Source organism: Liolophura sinensis, chromosome 9 (assembly GCF_032854445.1).
Source record: "Liolophura sinensis isolate JHLJ2023 chromosome 9, CUHK_Ljap_v2, whole genome shotgun sequence".
In the NCBI taxonomy this organism is placed as follows: domain Eukaryota; kingdom Metazoa; phylum Mollusca; class Polyplacophora; order Chitonida; family Chitonidae; genus Liolophura; species Liolophura sinensis.
In genome coordinates, this window is record NC_088303.1 from 12,167,256 (window position 1) to 12,184,603 (window position 17,348).

The window sequence follows — 17,348 nt, forward strand, 5'->3', positions numbered from 1 at the left end:
TGGTTAGGGCGCTAGCACAGCGTAATGACCCAGGAGCCTTGCACCAATGCGGTCGCATTCGTTCAACTCCAAATCCAAGTCCAGCTCATGCTGGATTCCTCTTTGGCCGTAAGTGATAAGGTCTGTCAGCAACCTGCAGATGGTCATGGGTTTCCCTCTGGGCTCTGTCCGGTTTTCTCTTATACCATAATTCTAGCCGCCGTAGTATAAGTGAAATATTCTTGAGCACGGCATAACACACCAATCAAATACATAAATCAAATGAAATGCAGAGCAGCTTCCACTACATCTCGTCGTTTTACTACAAAGAAATTAATGACTTTTTGTGGATTCTTGTGTTCATCTTTTATTTCGACATTGACACTATGGATCAAATGATGTTTCGAAATTACCAGATTCATTTATTGACTTAGCAAGGTAACTTTATTTTACCGCCGGATTTCATCATCGTTTTGTTGCCAGTTTGTTCACAGGGTTAGTGTGTTACAGTTTAGGAATCGTAGTTCCAGATGTCGACTTCTATCAGCGCTCTTCCGTCCACTTTCTTGAGAACGAAAACACCTCTACAAAACAAAAATTGCAGTAGGAAATAAACATTCCCTCTTCGAAATGAGCTATAAGGTTTGCAGTGTGAGTTTTGTTGTGAAAATAAGTAGACACAGAATGGGTCGTGTATTTTCCAGGAAAGAGAGCAAAATCACATAATTTGAACAAATTTAAAAATTATGAAAAGAGGTATTTTTCGATGGATTAAAGTTCGAACATACTTCCCAGTTAAAGTGCTCCCATCTGCGCACTGACGTCTAAAACGCATCCGGTTCACAGCTATGTCACAGGAAAACAGCACTAATTCTGACTCCGTTATTTCATCAGTACACTGGCCAATGTTTGAGAGATATGACTGGAATTCGTTGAGATATGCTAAAAAATATGAAAAATATCACTGTTACAAATGGAAACCCATATGCATGGTATTACATGTGAAGGCGACATTTTCAAAGGCGGTCTTTGACCATGCTCTGTGGCTTAGCTTGGGCTTCACGCCAGGTGGATCGTCGAGTACATCTGATACTCGGGTTTCAACTTTCTGTGTGGTTTGGCTGGAGCTTTAGATGGAGATATGGAGTGTTGGGTACATCTCACACAGGGATTACCTCGGGCTCTGCTATACGTTAGAGGGATTGTCGGGTACACTTGATACAGGGATTTCGTCGGGCTCTGCTATAAGCTAGAGGGATTGTCGGGTACGTCTGATACAGGGATTTCCTCTGTGTTCTATGACTCAGCTGGGACTTTACTCCAGGGGAACTGTTGGGTACATTTGATACAGAGATTTCCACAGACTCTATATGACTTAGCTGGGGCTGTACCCCAGAGGGATTGTTGGGTTCAACTAACACAGGGATTTCCTCTGGCTCTGTGACATTTCTGAGGCTTTACAGGGATTTCACCAGGCTCTACCTGGTTGTACCTTCCATAGGTAAAACGAAGCATTTTGAAGTTTGACGGAAAAAAGTCAATGAAAGAATAATTCAATATGAAAATGTAACTGGTAGAGTAAGCTCTGGCACTGAGCACACTTTGCCTTACATATGCTGGGTGGAAAGTGAAGTTTTAGCAAACTGAATTTTACTGGATAGTGCTTACCGTGCTTTCCAAATATTGTCGGGTGACCAGGTGGAAGTATTCGCGCATTTTCTGTGTAGTCCTCCGCCCAGTCTGTGACATCTAAGCTCGACGAGTAAGCTCTTATTTCCTGATGAAAGTCGCTTATCGCAGACAACCACTCTAGCAAAACAGATGTTAAAAAAAACTTAGAAATAATAGATCAGAAATAAATGGGCTGTTTGAGTATCTTGATACTTGACAAACTGTGATACTCTTTGTACGTGAAAGAGCTGCATCCTACATCACTCTGCAATTCGGAGCGTTGTAGACCAGCATGGAAAGAACTAGATGAAATTTTTTTCTATTTGATAGCATTAAATAACGTTACCTTCTCTGGTAAAAGCACAGATGCCTCGACACAAGAAGGTAAGTACCGCTAAGACCGCTAAAGTATTTCTGAAATTGAGACAAAAACAGCTTGTCAACGTACATAGGAGAAATTAACCATACATTTAAAACAGTAAGACAGACGATATACCAACATGAAAGATCTGAAATCTTCACATGACTGTTGTTATCAAGATATTGGTGGGTCATTTTATTTTTCATTATATCAAGGTTTTATAGCCGCTGTGATTTGCCTTGTGTGACACAAATAACCACTGATTAGCCGGGAGATTTATGACGACAGAACCACTGTATAGCCCCTGTGGCGAGACTTGATGACCATATAAGCACTGTATAGCCGCTGTGGCAGGATATTTGTGACACACATAACCACTGTATAGCCGCTGTGACAGGATATTTGTGACACACATAACCACTGTATAGCGGCTGTGAGGATATTTGTGACACACATAACCACTGTATAGCCGCTGTGGCAGGATATTTGGGACATACACAACCACTGTATAGCCGCTGTGGAAGGATATTTGTGACACACATAACCACTGTATAGCCGCTGTGACAGGATATTTGTGACACACATAACCACTGCATAGCCGCTGTGGAAGGATATTTGCAACACACATGACCACTGTATAGCCGCTGTGGAAGGATATTTGTGACACACATAACCACTGTATAGCCGATGTGAGAATATTTGTGACACACATAACCACTGTAGAGCCGGAGTGGCAGGATATTTGTAACACACATAGCCACTGTATAGCCGCTGTGGCAGGATATTTGTGACACACATAACCACAGTATAGCTGCTGTGGCGCGACATTTGTGACCACATAACCACTGTATAGTCGCTGTGGCGGGACATTTGTGACCACATAACCACTACAGAGTCGCTGTTGCGTGATATTTGTGACCACATAACCACTGTATAGTTGCTGTGGCATGATATTTGTGACCACAAAACCACTGTATAGCCGCTGTAGCTTGACATTTTTGACCACATAACCACTGTATAGCCGCTATGGCGGGACATTTGTGACCACATATCCACTTCAACCGCTGTTACGGGACATTAATGAAACACATAGATCTTACCCAAGGAAAGGCATGGTGACTTTGATGCGTTGTCACACTCACTCTTCCGTCTGTGAAACTGAGTTTCATCTCCTCTAATTTCAGTTTATATAGATGTGTACACAGGCACCAGTTATATTTTTTTTTATAAAGGATACAATCAGACAAATAGAAATGTTTTTGCCTTGAAAGGAATTTTAAGGGATACCAGTATTTTTCCACCATGACAGATTTTTTAAACTGAATCCCTTAATTGTTAAAAGAATCTAAAAGATCAAATAGATTAAATTAATCAAATATATGCATTATGTCTGGGTCAATGGAATGGTACCTAAAGACGGATGACCTACTAAGGACAAAAGACTGCTAAGGGCCGTTGACCTAAAAGTTACTCGTCGAATCGGCGCCTCAAAATACATTGTTTTTCACCAGGTTACCAACGATCATCAGTGTGATTAACTCTGGGCTTGAATCAGGTTATTGATAACATTTCTGTAAATGAGTTTTTACGTGGCGATGGGCCCTTCTCCATTGAAACAATAACTGATATAAAAGACTTAAAGCAAAGAGAGTGAAACTAGAGAGGACACGGCAGTGTGATAGATGGCAAATGGACACATGTCACCAATGAAGTTCTGCCTGTTGTCAATTTACCTCAGATAGGGTTTTATTCTAACTGTTCGTGTAAATGCTTTAACAGTAGCAACTTACATTCTCTCAGTATGATATGACGGTACAGAATGAATCAAAATGCGGTGTTGTCATCACATTTAATAAACAGTAGCGTGAAAACAATGCAAAGGAAATACGCCTTAGGGATGCTTAGTCCACTTTAAACAATCCTGGTATAAACCATGCATTCCGCTTTGGAGAAAATGTTTTAAGTGTCTGAAGAGTTCAGATAGGCGCTAAGAATCCTGATTATTGAAACGCATTTTATACGCCCCAGCTGTTTGTTGCGCTATGCCGAATTATCTTAACATAGAAGGTCGACATTGCATACCATATCAATATACTTAACCAACAGCTCCCACGATCTTAACTCGAATTAATGCAGTAAAGGTGTTTGATTTGTCCAACCACAGTTTCGGTTGATACTATGATTTGGAATCGTTAGATTATACTTACAACCAATATTAACTGACAGCAGTAAGCTTGTAAACATATTGATCTTCAAGTTTTGCGTTTGAGCTGTCCAAAGCATAGGTGTATTTATTTGATTGGTGTTTTACGGCGTATTTAAGAGTATTTCACATATACGACGGCGGCTGCATTAATGTGGGAGGCCAAAGTATAAAGTCGAAAATCAAAAATATGAAAACTCCCCGTGTTACATTCTAAAATGTTATTTTTGCCGCTTAAAAGTATGCAAAAAATGCTGAAAACGGGAAATGCAGTGCTTGACACGTGCATGCCTTGAAACTGTCACACAAAAAGTTGCTTATGCGATTCGGCATATCAGTACTGATAATCTTCCTGCTGCCAAACAAGTTCTACTCCATCCTACCTTGCAAAAGGAACCTGATGACCTTCAGACAAAATACGGAACCGTTACAGCGGACACTATTCCTGTCAATATCATATTTATACGCAAGTTAATTTGAAGTTCTTGTAGGGGAGTTAAACCTTGCCGCAACATCAACTCGAAAAGATCTGTAAAAAGACATTAGTTCCGTCTGAAAGAATGGAGTTAAATAACTTGAAAAGCACAAATCCCCATGCAAAACCGGCTTTGTTTCGGGTTCAAGACACTGTAAAACGGACTTTACATGTATAAAGACAAAAAGTATTTCCTGTCACGGCGTCTTTATGAGAGGAGGGATAGATTCAAGTTTGACATTGTTAATTATCCTAACCTTGATAGGAATACAGCGACGGATCCTGTATATGGCGTGTACATATCTCACCATTGGGCATGCGAGGTCCTGTGTGTTGCATGTGTGACGACTTCAATAGCAAAAGTTATTACTGCAGAAACTGGTCATGAGTATTCAAGTGACTTCACGATAAGTGGCTTAAATTTTACAGTTGTATTTTATAGTATAAATCTGCTGTGCATAAATATAGATGGAGTGTCCGAACGGTATCGTTCTTGTCCTCTCGGGTCGTCGACCACGGCACGAGAACGGTACCCTTCGCTTGCGATTTGCACCGTCCTAGTGCCTAGGACCGCAGGGTGAGATGTCCTCAATGACTTCATGTTGGTGCGTGTCTCCAGGCTTGGTGTAGTTTAATTTTTTTCAATTAAGATAAAATTCTGATAACCATTTGACATAGAGATGGAAATATGATTTAAGTAATACAGCGTGAGTCATGCATGCCCCTATGCCCAGTCTTGTTTTCATGTCCTTCCCATGAAATAAGATTATGTTGTGTTAATACGTGCTCCGTATGGATACAGACAATAGTGACCATTTTCTGGTTTGGGTGCACCCTTCAATACATGAGCACCACAAACATCATTCTCATATTTATCCCCGGTAATACTGCACATGCATATCGACTTTCCATACATTGCGATGCGTGGTTTTGGAGAAAACGTTTCTTTTTAAAGATATCCATCCATGTCCGATATGGCGTTTAAGTAAACCAGCCATGCGTAATGCTTTACAGACGAGTACGTTGGCCAGTCCATATGGTGTTGAAAATTGCTAGTCATTTCCAGCTATGCCCTGCAGTTTTCTAGCAATACGACAAAAAAACGAAATTACAAAAAAAACAGAAAATAGTATACCTTGGACATCTAATAATGAAAATCGATCACGTCCCCTTGACATTTTACCGCTAATCTTTTATGTTAGTTAACAATAGCGTAACAGGGTTTTGGATGGCACTTAGCATTTATACAGATCTTGATTGGCGAAGAATTTATATCAGGAAGAAAGAACACGAGTCTGCTCCATGCCAGCGTTCTGTCGCACATACTGTGACTGGGTAAGATGTCTGATTTGAAGTCCTCCGCATGACTGGTTAGTGAGGTGTTTACACGTGTGCCTTGATCGATAAGTCATTATAAATATCGGCTGTTGATCTATTCCTCATTAGGATAGATTCGCATATAACCCTGAGGACTCTATGTGCCAGTATTGTTAGATGTAGAAAAGTTACTTATTCGACAGTAGCTGATACAGTGGATTGACATACGTCTGTTTAATCAGGACAGCCTGTAATTTCCAACTTTTGGACTGTAGCCACCTTACAGTTTCCGGTCATTAAAATATGTTAGATTAAAACGATAGTATTGATTTGGAGAAAATCTACACACCACAGCTCATGTTTGTGACCAGGCTCAACAGAGATTTGGCAAGAATCGTGGACAACTGCCACACATTCATTCAAAAATCAAAAAAAAAAATTCAAACTTAACTAAGAGGGGAATTGTAATTCACACTCAGTCGGTTTAACAAGCAGATATTGTCTGTTTTAGGTCAAAAGGGTCCCTACTCCACAACGGTCCCAACTCCACAACATTTTGTTTCACAGTGTTACAGATTAGGCACAAAGCCCTAATCAATTATTTATTTTTCTTATTAACGAATATCAACCTCTCCATGACCTCGTCTGTCTGGTAGACACCTCCGATCTATGCTAAACGCTCTATATATCATACATCTCCAGTGTATGCTAAACGCTCTATATATCATACATCTCCAGTGTACGCTAACCGCTCTATATATCATACATCTCCAGTGTATGCTAAACGCTCTATATATCATACATCTCCAGTGTACGCTAAACGCTCTATATATCATACATCTCCAGTGTACGCTAAACGCTCTATATATCATACATCTCCAGTGTATGCTAAACGCTCTATATATCATACATCTCCAGTGTACGCTAAACGCTCTATATATCATACATCTCCAGTGTATGCTAAACGCTCTATATATCATACATCTCCAGTGTATGCTAAACGCTCTATATATCATACATCTTCAGTGTATGCTAGACGCTCTAAATATCTGAGGAATCCGCCAACCATCACTAATCAGAGCAAAGTAACTTATGTTTTTCTAATTAAATTAAAATTATAAAATAATAATACAGATTAATATTTGGCCTGGGTATGTCATCAGCTTATTTACTTAAATTGTATGTGCCTTTGAGTGAGAATTTTTTTACAAAGAAGTGGATATTAACGTGCAATCGCCTGGCAATTCCTGTCGTCTATTTGGTATCAATGTGCTGCGCATGTCATGCATGTGTAAAAATTAAGATGGCGTCACTCAAATGTAACCCTTTCATTTCCCCACCCCCATGTAGCCCCGCTATACAGCTGTGAAGTGTTTGCTTGGAGCATTTACTGTTCTTCAGTAGGCCAGCGGATTTCACTCCAAACTACATGAAATACAAGAATAAAACCCTTGTGATAGACCTTTACTTGTTACATGCGACATACATGGTTACGTATTCAGTGAGACTGGTTGTAATTTAGCATGCGTGTGTCGTAACAGATTTTAGACACTTGATATCTGTGATGTCTGACAAATCTGACAATGACTGGTGGAAATAATGGCCATGACCGCTCTGATTCTGTGATCTGCTGACGTCTGGATGGCGTGAAGTTACTTCTTTCCTCTTCGCGAATTCGTTCCCGCTCAAACGAGAGACGCTGGTCAAGCGGACGTCGTCTTGAATGAGAACCTTGTATAATGTGACACAAAGTATTGGCTAGAATGGTAAGATAAGAAACTAGTGACAGGCCAAACGGGCTATGTATTAACGCAGAGATTCCATGTCATGCAAGGGAGGATTCAAATCTGCATCACAATGAAGGCCTTTCAAGCCACTAATGTCACCAAACACATAACCACGACCGTAATGCACCAATTATTTGAGGACTAGTATTTTTACATCACCACAACCGCCTTCCTTCCCGTCCTCACACCCTTACGATGAGCTTTTCTTTTTAACCTTATACCGGAACAATACATACCCCACTTTTCCCCGTGTTTCATTCTAAAACGTCATCAAATCAAAAGAAGTTTCGTCACATTTCTCGTCGAAGACTGAGTAAAAAAAATCCATCTCGTAGCATGTGAGTGTTGGAATTTTCATACATAATAGACAGAGATATAAAAAGCCCCTCCCCTCACTGCTCCCTTTACCCCTTTTCTAACCCCTCTTTGGTATATTCTTGTCTGAAGTAGTGCGTGCCACCACAAGTCGTACACTCTGGCACGGTGGCAAAAAACTGCCGGCTGGACATGGACCTTCTCCAAATCGGACAGGTTTGTCACCTTGGAGAAGAAGAAGTTACCACCATTATTATTTCGGTTCCTTCATTCCAGCAGCATTCAACATCTTATGTCTTCTCAAACACAAATGACCTGAATAATTCTTGGTAAAGATATGACAGTATTGATGTTAAGGTCATGCTTGCACTTCAGCGACTGTGTTATGCCAGTTCACTAAAGTGTGGCCAAGGCAAACTAATATCATTGACTGAGTTGTGTTTAAGGCCCTACGCACTGAAAAGAGTTTAACAAACACGGCGACGCCTAATGTCATAGGTGGAGAAATAACTGCCGTTTCATACACCTATAACTATACTAACAGTAAATGGGTGTCATCTTTGTGATGTCGTCACAATATTCATGGTGGACAAAAGTGAAGTTAATGATATACAATATTGTAAGCAAATGATTAAATGGATGTATTCACATACCTAGTACATAAGTATGAAGTCTTGTAATTATACAATATCCGTTTCAATCTAGTTCTCTTATACGAGATTTTCAAGGTCTCCCTGCTTCAATTATTCTCGGGCCCATGGTGATAAAGAGTGGTGGCGAGTGCTCTCTCGTGTGGTCTTGCATGAAGTACGTGTGATACCGTTACTTTTCGCCAATATGACCGATGCCCCATGTCGATAAGCCACCAGTATTTTGTCACAGGTAAGTCACGCATTAGAGAGACTTCAGCTTCAGAACCATACGCTTGGGTTGTACAAGTGAAGTTGCCGTCTATTGTTTGTGGCTGTCTATTGTTTGTGGCTGACCCGCTTCTCAGATGCTCATTGTGAAAAGCAGATTCTTCACTGAACTGACGGATCGATACCTTCTGCTACGGGATATACACATGAGAATTCCTGAGGTCTGTTGATAATTTTTACGTAATACACAAGTAAAGTAAATTCAGAAAATGAAAAGCGGATGATGACTCGACGTTTAGCTAGTATATGTTACTATGCAGGTAGCAAAATAAATTGCCGTCTTATACAGGCTTAAAAAGTGCAATTACTCGTGTATGTGAAATAAGTGTATTATTGAATTACGTGTATAGTCTCATTATTATGCATTTCAGTATCATTTATTAGTACGTATTTCGAGTCTCTCCGCATATTGTGGCATATTACAGCTAATCTCTCATTAATACACGATCGGTCTCCTCGCTTCGACCATTGGGCTTCTCACTCACACGACTAGGGCTCTCGCAAGATTTGGGCTCTCACTTACATGACTGGAGCTCCCACTTGGACCATCGGGGCTATCATTACAACGATCAGGGCTCTCGGTTAGACCATTTGGGCTCTCATTCACACGATTAGGTCCTATGCTTTGGTCATCATGGCTTTCATTCACACGATTATGGCACTTAAACCAGCGGGGCTATCACTCACACGATTAGGGCTCTCGCTTAGATCATGGTGCTCTCACTCACACGATCGGGGCTCTCACTTAAACCCTCTGCACTCTCACTCACGCGACTGGGGCTCTCATTTAAACCACCGGGCTCTCGCAAGATTATGGCTCTCACTCGATTGGGTTCACTTACACGATCTGTGCTCTGACTTACACGATTGAAGTTCTCACTTACACAATTGGAGTTCTCGTTTACAATAAAAGTGGGGGCCTCCGTGGCTCAGTTAGTTAACGCGCTATGGCAGCGTAATGACCCAGGAGCCTCTCACCAATGTGGTCGCTGTGAGTTCTAGTCCAGCTCATGCTGGCTTCCCCTGCGACTGGACTTGGGAAGGTCTCTCAGCAACCTGCGGATGGTCGTTGGTTTCCCACGGGGATCTGTCCTGTTTCCTCCCAGTATAATGCTGGTCACCGTCGTATAAGTGAAATATTCTTGAGTATGGCGTAAAACACCAATCAAATAAATACAAGAAAAACGCTTAGGAGTCCGCTGGAATAATGTTGTGCATTAAAACAATGCATATGTATAATCTGTGATTAGTGGTTTAGGAGAGTTTTTGTTTTTTTCTGACATCACTTCCTGCCGTAACGATGAGTGAAGTTGGCATGGTTGGACATTTCTGTACAAATTGGGTATCGGTGGCAGTGATGTTAACTGGATGCAGACAGCATGTGGTGTAGGGTGTATGGAATGAACTGCTCGTACTGAATCCAGGTATGTTTTATATTGCAGATGCGGGATGTTTTTCTATAGTGTACTAGTCCATGGCTAGGGTGCTACCTTACCTGGTTTGCCTCTGTGTGGCCGTGGTGACTTTTGTCATAACCACTGGCCCTAGGCTCTTCACAACACACAAGAGCAAAAGCCAGATCCACGAGAGCGTCAGCCAGAATGCTCCCAGCCTTGTGATCACTAGTGGCAACACGAGTCCGGATCTGCGCCCGTCCACCACCCACGAAGAGAACAAAAACCTACCAGTGCCGACCTCAGGCTACGTCGTGGACACAATCGGCTGCAGGATTCCAAAACTAGATCCATTTGACGACTCAGTTAGACAGTACGTCAAGGAGTATCTACAGTTTGACTGTGCGTCAAGGAATGTGCCCTCTGTGACGTATCAAGACGGCGGCTACTTGAGGATTAACCGCACGGCTTTGCGGCATTACAGAGGGAGTCTGGCCTTTTGTCAACTGTCGGCGGTGGTTCGACAGAATGGGACGGACGACGGGTTCGTCGTCTTACCTGTACGCGTGTTCAATTTTGATATCCAAGTGAAGACCGAGTTTGTCAAGGTTCAATGCTTTAATACGGCTGGCGTGAAATATGGACTGAATTACTACGCATTTATTCAGCCTAAACCTCGGATCCTAGATCGACTACGGAGTAAAGGTCGGAAATTCCGACAGAAATATGGAGTGAAGAACCCGATGAGTATCATCGTGGTGATCGTCGATTCCATGTCCAGGCTGAACATGATCCGACAGCTTCCCAAGACCAGGGACTATCTGCTGTCCACTTTGGCAGCAATAGAATTCATGGGATATAATAAGGTTGCTGACAACACCTTTCCTAATATTATATCTCTTCTAACGGGGAAATTTGCCTCGGAATTAGGACTAACCACCTCTAGATTGAAGTCAGCTTATATGGACAAACTTGATTACATTTGGAAGCAGTACTCCCAAGCTGGATATGCTACGTTTATGGCCGAAGACGATCCCAGATATACGGAATTTAATTACAAGAAACTTGGTTTTACTGAGCCACCCACAGACTATTATTACAGACCACTATCCTTGGCGATGGAAAATGAAAGGGCCCTGTGGAGTCATTCGCACAACTGTGTTGGCGACCGATTTGAAATTCAGGTCCTTCTCGACTGGCTTCGGGATTTCCTCCGGATAAACAAAAATACACCTTCTTTCTCATTCACCTTCTTAAACCGATTAAGTCATGACAACTTGAACAAGGTCAAGGTTGCAGATGGTGTTTATCTGAGATTTTTCAAAACTTTAAAAGCTGAAGGTCATCTAAATAATTCCGTTTTGTTTGTCTTGAGTGACCATGGAATACGTTTTGGGGCAATTCGACAAACGCACATAGGCTGGATGGAAGAAAGGCTGCCAATGCTGTTTGCTGTCCTGCCCAAGTGGTTTAAGCAGATCTACCCCACTCAATTCAGTCAATTAAAGACAAACTCTGGCAGACTTACTACTCCATTCGATCTCTACGAAACTTTCAAAGACATTTTGTTTTTGAATTTCACAACACCGCCATCTCCAACCAAACTCACCCGAGGTGTTAGTCTCTTTTCTCCTGTCCCATCGCACCGGACGTGTACAGACGCGCAAATCCCTATCCACTGGTGCACGTGCACTTCTCGGACACTACTATCCACGGCCAACCAAAATGCCCAAAAGGTAGCCAAGGCGATTGTTGCTCACATCAATAGTATTGTTAATAAAACCAAGCAATGTGCAAAGCTGTCGTTACTCTCTATTCACCAGGCATTGCTGTATGACTTGAAGGGAGAGGCTTTTGGTGGTTCTCACAGCCTGACGGGGAACAACCAGTCAAGCGTAGACTACCGGGTAACCTTGACAACTGCCCCAGGAGAGGCCATGTTTGAGGCCAGTGTACGACATTACGACCTGGGTGACAGGTTTAAGGTCCTTGATGACATCAGCAGAATCAATCGTTACCGGAATCAGTCATACTGCGCTCATAACCCCGAGCTGAAAAAATACTGCTTTTGTATGAATTAAGCCTCTCCTAAATGATGAATAAACCATTCTGAAACTTTTCGCCTAAACTCCTTTACTCTTGTGATTTCAGTTTGGTTTGTATGTCAAGATATCAATGAGTTGTGTATAAGGATCCCAAACGTTAACGTATGATTTAGGATTTTGCCAGAAAAAGTACTGTATCGGGTACGTGAATTAAAATTGTATTACCAGTACACAGTTGTTGACCCTGTCATACAGTAAATAATTTATTTATTGATAAATTGATTGTTATTTTGTGTTACGCTCGAGTGTATTCGTGTACGTCACCTGTGTGATCATGGTCAGGTTTGTGAGTACTGGAACCCCAGCAGAAACCCGGGTTTATCACCTGTATGACCATGGACAGGTTTGTGAGTACTGGAACCCTGGTAGAATCTCGGGTATATCAGCTGTGTGACCATGGTCAGGTTTATGAGTACTGAAACCCCGACAGAATCCCGGGTATATCAGCTGTGTGACCATGGTCAGGTTTGTGAGTACTGGAACCCCGACAGAATCCCGGGTATATCAGCTGTGTGACCATGGTCAGGTTTGCGAGTACTGGAAACCTGGCAGAATCCCGGATATATCAGCTGTGTGACCATGGTCAAGTTTGTGAGTACTGGAACCCGGGCAGAATCTCGGGTATATCAGCTGTGTGACCATGGTCAGGTTTGTGAATACCGGAACCATGGCAGAATCTCGGGTATATCACCAGTGGGTCAGGCTTACGAGTAGCACAACCATGGTAGAATCTCGGATATATCAGCTGTGTGACCATGGCCAGGTTTGTGAGTACTGGAACCATGGCAGAATCCCGGGTATATCACCTATATAGACAATCCTGCGAACCAATGAACACTAGAGGAAATACTTACTCTCGTCCATTTTGTCATCAATATATAAACACTTGTAACGGCATTCCTTACCAAAAAGAAAAATTAGGGGGGATCGGGCATCTTAAAATGTTTTCCGCTATACTCAAGAATATTTCACTTAAACGACGGTGGCTAAATCAATGAGAAAGCGCTAATAAAAAAAGATGCTGTAGTATATTTCTTTTAGTCAGTCGCCTATATTCAGCTATCTGTAAAGTCAGTCAAACACGCTACCAATATTTTCTATTGTTAGTGACCACTAACACCACAAGCTATACACTTTGATATTTTGTACGTCTATATGAAAGGAAGAGAAAACTTAAAACAGTCACACTATCGGCTGAAAAGAGCACATTTTTTTCTATCTGGTGGTGCCTGCTGCACAATTTTGCGATTTTTCTTTGCCTAACACGTAAAGCCTGAAAACGGCAAAGCTGGCATAAATCGCTGAGTCCATCGCATCCTCCATCTTTAACACCCTATAATTTATGCTGGGGGTGTGTTGCCTCTCAGCCAGTGAGAGTCGTTAAACCTGCCGGCTTGTTCGTGTAAACTCGGAACCTATGTCCAGCATTCCGGTTTCCCAATCGTCAAGTGGAAAACGAACTGTACTGTTCGCTTCCTTCTGGGAAGAAGGGTTCTACCGGAAATGTACGAACTGCACTTCGGCGATATCCTACGGAAATTCTCCTCCTAGGCTTCAAAATTAGTTCTTAGGCAAAATGGAGTAGCCCACAGCGGATTTTGATGCTGACTTTATGGCTTGAGGTACGTATTAGAATTTTTATGGCATGCACCTGCGAGGTATTTGTTTGATGTTTAAACTTTCTTCTCCTTTAATGCAAGAAAAATGCAGTTAGAATACCTTTTGTAATTCAGTTCATAATGTTCATAAACTTCATACGCCTGGTTTCAACGCCAAGAGCTCATTGTCTCGGTGACGTCATAATTATTTAAAAAACGAGTGGCATTCTGGACAATGGGCGTGGAGAGTATTTTGTTTCAAAATAGCTGCACCAACATAGGGTTAGAACGAACTACACGCAGTGACACAGCTTACACTACTGGCTCAGCGAATAGACTATATTGCTTTTTATAACAAAATTTCGTAACATCCAACTCTAAAACCATACTACCGTGAGATCATATACTACAAGAGATAAAATAACATTCCTTTATGAGTGAATGAGTGAGTGAGTGGTTGGGGTATAACGTCGTACTCAACAATTTTTCAGTCATTTGACAACGAAGGAATCCTTAGGGTGTATGTAATGTGCCGCCTTGTTGCAGGACGAATTTCCACCGCTCTTTCATCTAATACTGCTTCACTGAGACGATTCACCGAAGGCAAGTGAGGCGCCTCGCCCAAGCAATTATACTGATACGGGTCAACCAGTCGTTGCACTATCCCCTTCATGCTGGACGCCAAGCGAGGAAGTCACAACTTTCTCTTTTAAAGTCTTAGGTGTGATTCTACCCAGTAGATCCTCGATCTACCGCTCACGAAGCCGACGCTCTATCCAGGTCGGTCATTCCTTTATGAAAGTTATATTACACTAAAACGCGCGAACAATGTCAAATATGGCAGTGTCAGAAACAGGGTTTAGATTAAAGTCAATAACAGCTTAAGTGACTGGTAAAAACATATTGAACTCCATCCAGCTTGCAAGGTGGTAAAAAACTGGACCTTTCTATGCCAGCGGCACTCCACTTTCCTCAACCCATAAAACTGACCACCACTGTATGAGTGAAAAATGCTTGTGTGCGGTTTTAAACGACAATTAAATAAATAAAGATTTTAAATAACCACAAATAAAGGGACAAATACATATAACACTTTATAAATACCTGAAATTGAAAGGGGCTCACTCGTTCATCTGGTCGAGTTAAAGCTGCCCAAAGAGCGTGCCGTGTCGCGTATGGAAACAATTAGGCAAGGATGACGTCACAACTTCTTTGATGGATACTTCCTTCGATAGTTTGAACACGAATCCTACGTCCATCAGATTTTCAAAAGGACATAATTACACTCTCAAAAAAATAATCTGTTAATTCTATTACAACAGATTATTGTCTTAAATATAGTAGAAATATCCATTAAACCAACACAGAGGTTGTACTAGACTAACATGACATTATGTTGAATATCGCAAAGTATGATGTTATAATAACAGAATACATTCTAGCATCACATAGACAACAGACTTTCTGCTAACACTTGCAAATTATTTTCTGGAGTCCTACATCTATCAGATCTCCAAAAGGCCATAAAGATGTACACAAACCCTATATCCATCAAATCTCCTACAGGGATTTTAACAGTAAAACACACACACTTCATAAGGAAGTTTTAAAGCAGAATATTATAATCTAACACTTGTCTTATGTCAAATTAACACCTTTAGATCCCGTGTTTCGCTTTATACACGTTGTACATGCTGTAACCTAACCTTATGTTACGAACAATTGTTACACGAAGTAACATTTTAAGATGTTGTCTCACATTTCATAGTATTCAACTGGTATCATTTAAACACTTTGAAAATGTTGACGGTTTGACACATGCAATTTAAGAGTGTAGCTTTTTGAACATCTGAATGCTGGGTCTGTTATTCTATCAAAAATGAACAGCCCGAAGAGCTTGGACATGCGCTGTCTGCCAAATTCAGTGTGTTCTGGTTTAACAAGGTGTGTCATTTGAGAGTGTAGGGAACTCGAGTAATGTCCCATACAACGTAACTTATGTCACTTGAGGTCACTCACCTGTGTCATACTATATCTGGGTATCACATGTTCGCCTTCTAAATATCCAAACGACAAGTTGGCACTTTTCAAGTTGTGAAAGTAATGTATACGGTAACCAATATAGGGTACCCTCAAATGATAATCTGTTAATTCTAGCAGAAAGTCTGTTGTCTGAGTGATGTTAGAATGTATTCTGTTGTTGCCTCAGATTATTCCAGTAAATAAATAAGACACATTCACCATAAAGATTCCATTTGACTAACACAATATTAGGTTGAATAGCATTCGAGCATCACTCAGACAATAGACTTTTTGATGAAATTAACGGAGTATTTTTGGAGTGTGGATGTTCTAATCTAATAATGATGATTTTTCCTAATTTCTGTCGTCAACTGTTAATGGTGTCATCTCCATGAGTGAAAGGTGCTTCGTTCGTATTGTTAACGTGCAGATTGGCGACTTGGAAGGAGGAGCCATAGGTGGGGACTGCCCGGGAAGGAGGGGGTGCGGGAGTATTACTTGTTTTGACGAGTAGAAGCACACAGTATTCCTCAACATGGACCTCCCGAGTTTTGCGGCCTCCTAGGTAATCAGTAAAAGAAAGACAAATGTGTCAGGTGAAATACCTACCCCGCGGAGTCCGTAAACAATGACCGCTCTCCTCGGGGTGGGCATTAATGATGCCCGGGCTTGTAGCACTACCCACACAAGCCGTGCCTGCATGTGGCACATGACATGATACCTAAACACGGCTTCCAGCTTTTTCAAATTATATACTCTAATTAATGTATAATACAATCTGTATTATTTAAAAGTCAGCATGCCCGTTAACTGCCGTAGGTGCTAATTCGGTAGGATTAAAAATGTATGATGTATTAGTAAGGAAAACACAATCAAGGCTTTAAAAACAAATGACATCACGCAGTAATTGTTGCCAAACTAAACCAACAACTTCTGTACTCACGTAAATGTAACAAGTGATTATAATAAAGATTGAACATCCTGAAATAATTAACCTGGGAAGAGCATTCCAACGCCAGAGTCAGAGTGAGTAGAACCTTCCCATGCCAAAGTCAGAGTGGGAAGAGCATTCCAATGCCAGTCACAATGCTCTTCCCAGATTAACAATAATTTAGCCTGCCTGCACCACCGGGACGTTTATGTTCAATAATAAAAGTGTTAACTTCTCAGAAAACTAGAGACAGATATCTATAGGCATCCA

At 41.4% G+C, this 17,348-nt stretch overlaps 1 protein-coding gene across 1 annotated transcript; it reads left to right on the forward strand.

Moving 5' to 3' along the window:
* The first annotated feature begins 10,502 nt into the window (after positions 1 to 10,502).
* On the forward strand, positions 10,503 to 12,503 carry LOC135475605 (uncharacterized). The gene has a single exon (XM_064755533.1). The coding sequence runs from the start codon at positions 10,503 to 10,505 to the stop codon at positions 12,501 to 12,503; it is 2,001 nt and encodes a 666-aa protein (XP_064611603.1).
* Positions 12,504 to 17,348: the final 4,845 nt, after the last annotated feature.

Coding starts and splice junctions, on each gene's coding strand:
- LOC135475605 (XM_064755533.1), top strand. CDS start 10,503: ATGGCTAGGGTGCTACCTTACCTGGTTTGCCTCTGTGTGGCCGTGGTG.